The sequence below is a fragment of the Nematolebias whitei genome, chromosome 13, assembly GCF_014905685.2.
Source record: "Nematolebias whitei isolate Nwh7 chromosome 13, NemWhi1, whole genome shotgun sequence".
NCBI lineage: Eukaryota > Metazoa > Chordata > Actinopteri > Cyprinodontiformes > Rivulidae > Nematolebias > Nematolebias whitei.
This window is the reverse complement of record NC_056510.1, coordinates 4,865,185-4,866,464: the sequence shown is the minus strand read 5'-3', so window position 1 is coordinate 4,866,464 and position 1,280 is coordinate 4,865,185. Positions and strand designations below refer to the sequence as shown.

Sequence of the window (1,280 nt, the reverse complement as noted above, 5' to 3'; positions counted from 1 at the left end):
TATTCAGGATTTATTCATGATTAATCTACATTTTATTCAGGATTTATACAGGTCTTATTCATGATTAATCCAGGATTTATACAGGTCTTATTCAGGATTAATCCAGGTTTTATGCCAACATGATGTAGATGGACCTATTCTAACACAGAAGCTACAGTGAACAGAATCTTCTACCTGCTGCAGGAAGCAGCATTTATCTCCTTCACACACTTTGAGCGTTTAAACTGAACGGACCGACACCGCCTCTCCTACATCGAAGCAGCGTGTCAGTTCCGGACTATCTACCCCTTTCACCGACCTGGTCCTGGACAGAACCAGCTGCCCAAGCACCGCAGCCCCAAACCGGACTATGCCCAACGAAACCCGGGGTTCAGACAGAGTACTTGAAGGCAGCAGCCAAAGCACACTTCCCTCCAGACTTTAGAGCACTCACCTCAGCCTGTCGCTGCATGGCTTCCACAGACATATATACTTCTGATGACGCAGCACGTACGCGTTTACGTCATCGCGTCGGACATGAAAGTGAGCGGCGCACGGATCTGTTTAAACCAATCAACTACTTTGGTTCTGAAATTTACCTCTAGCATCTTTATATTTTGTGATTTGAACTCTATAAATATATATATTTTTAATTGTTCTATCATTTATTAAATTTTCACATCCAACCTTAAACGAGCGACTTGTTTATTCATATGAATTTAAGTTCAAACTGATGAAGAGGCTCCATCTTCATCAATTAATGAAGACAAGAAGAACATTTTTCGCGTTTCGTTTGGTTACATTTATTCAAAAACAGGTTCTAACCCTTCATCATCATCTTCATCCGTCAGGACCGATAAAGTTGGACTTTGAACAACTCAGTGCTTTACAGAATAATTGGCTCAAAACTTTTCAGACGTTTGAAAAAGAAAAAAATAAGACATAAAAAGTTTCTTCATATCTGCCAGAAGTCTAAAGACTCTACTGCAGAAATAAATAACGAGAAAACAAACAAACAAGTCGATAAATTACAGGAAAAATCCTTCGATTAAAGACACTAATCTGTCTTCGGCACAACTACTAACAACAAATACTGTCATGGAAAATCAAAGCAAACAAGTAAACAAACAGCTGTTCATAAACAAAACACTGAATAATAAAACTGGATCCTTTATTGGTTCAAACTGAAAGGTTATGAAGGACAGGAGAGACAGTGGAGGACAGTAGAGGACAGGGGAGACAGTAGATGACAGGTGAGATAGTGGAGGATAGGTGAGACAGTGGAGGACATTAGAGGACAA

General features: G+C 39.7%; 1 protein-coding gene across 1 annotated transcript in view; it reads right to left on the bottom strand.

The window, feature by feature from the left end:
- The window catches only part of gtdc1 (glycosyltransferase-like domain containing 1), an 11,571-nt gene extending 11,105 nt beyond the window's left edge, over window positions 1–466 (bottom strand). The window contains exon 1 of the mRNA XM_037687158.1: window positions 434–466. Coding sequence (XP_037543086.1) covers window positions 434–466 — 33 coding nt within the window. The remainder of the gene's footprint in view (window positions 1–433) is intronic.
- Between the last annotated feature and the right edge of the window lie 814 nt (window positions 467–1,280).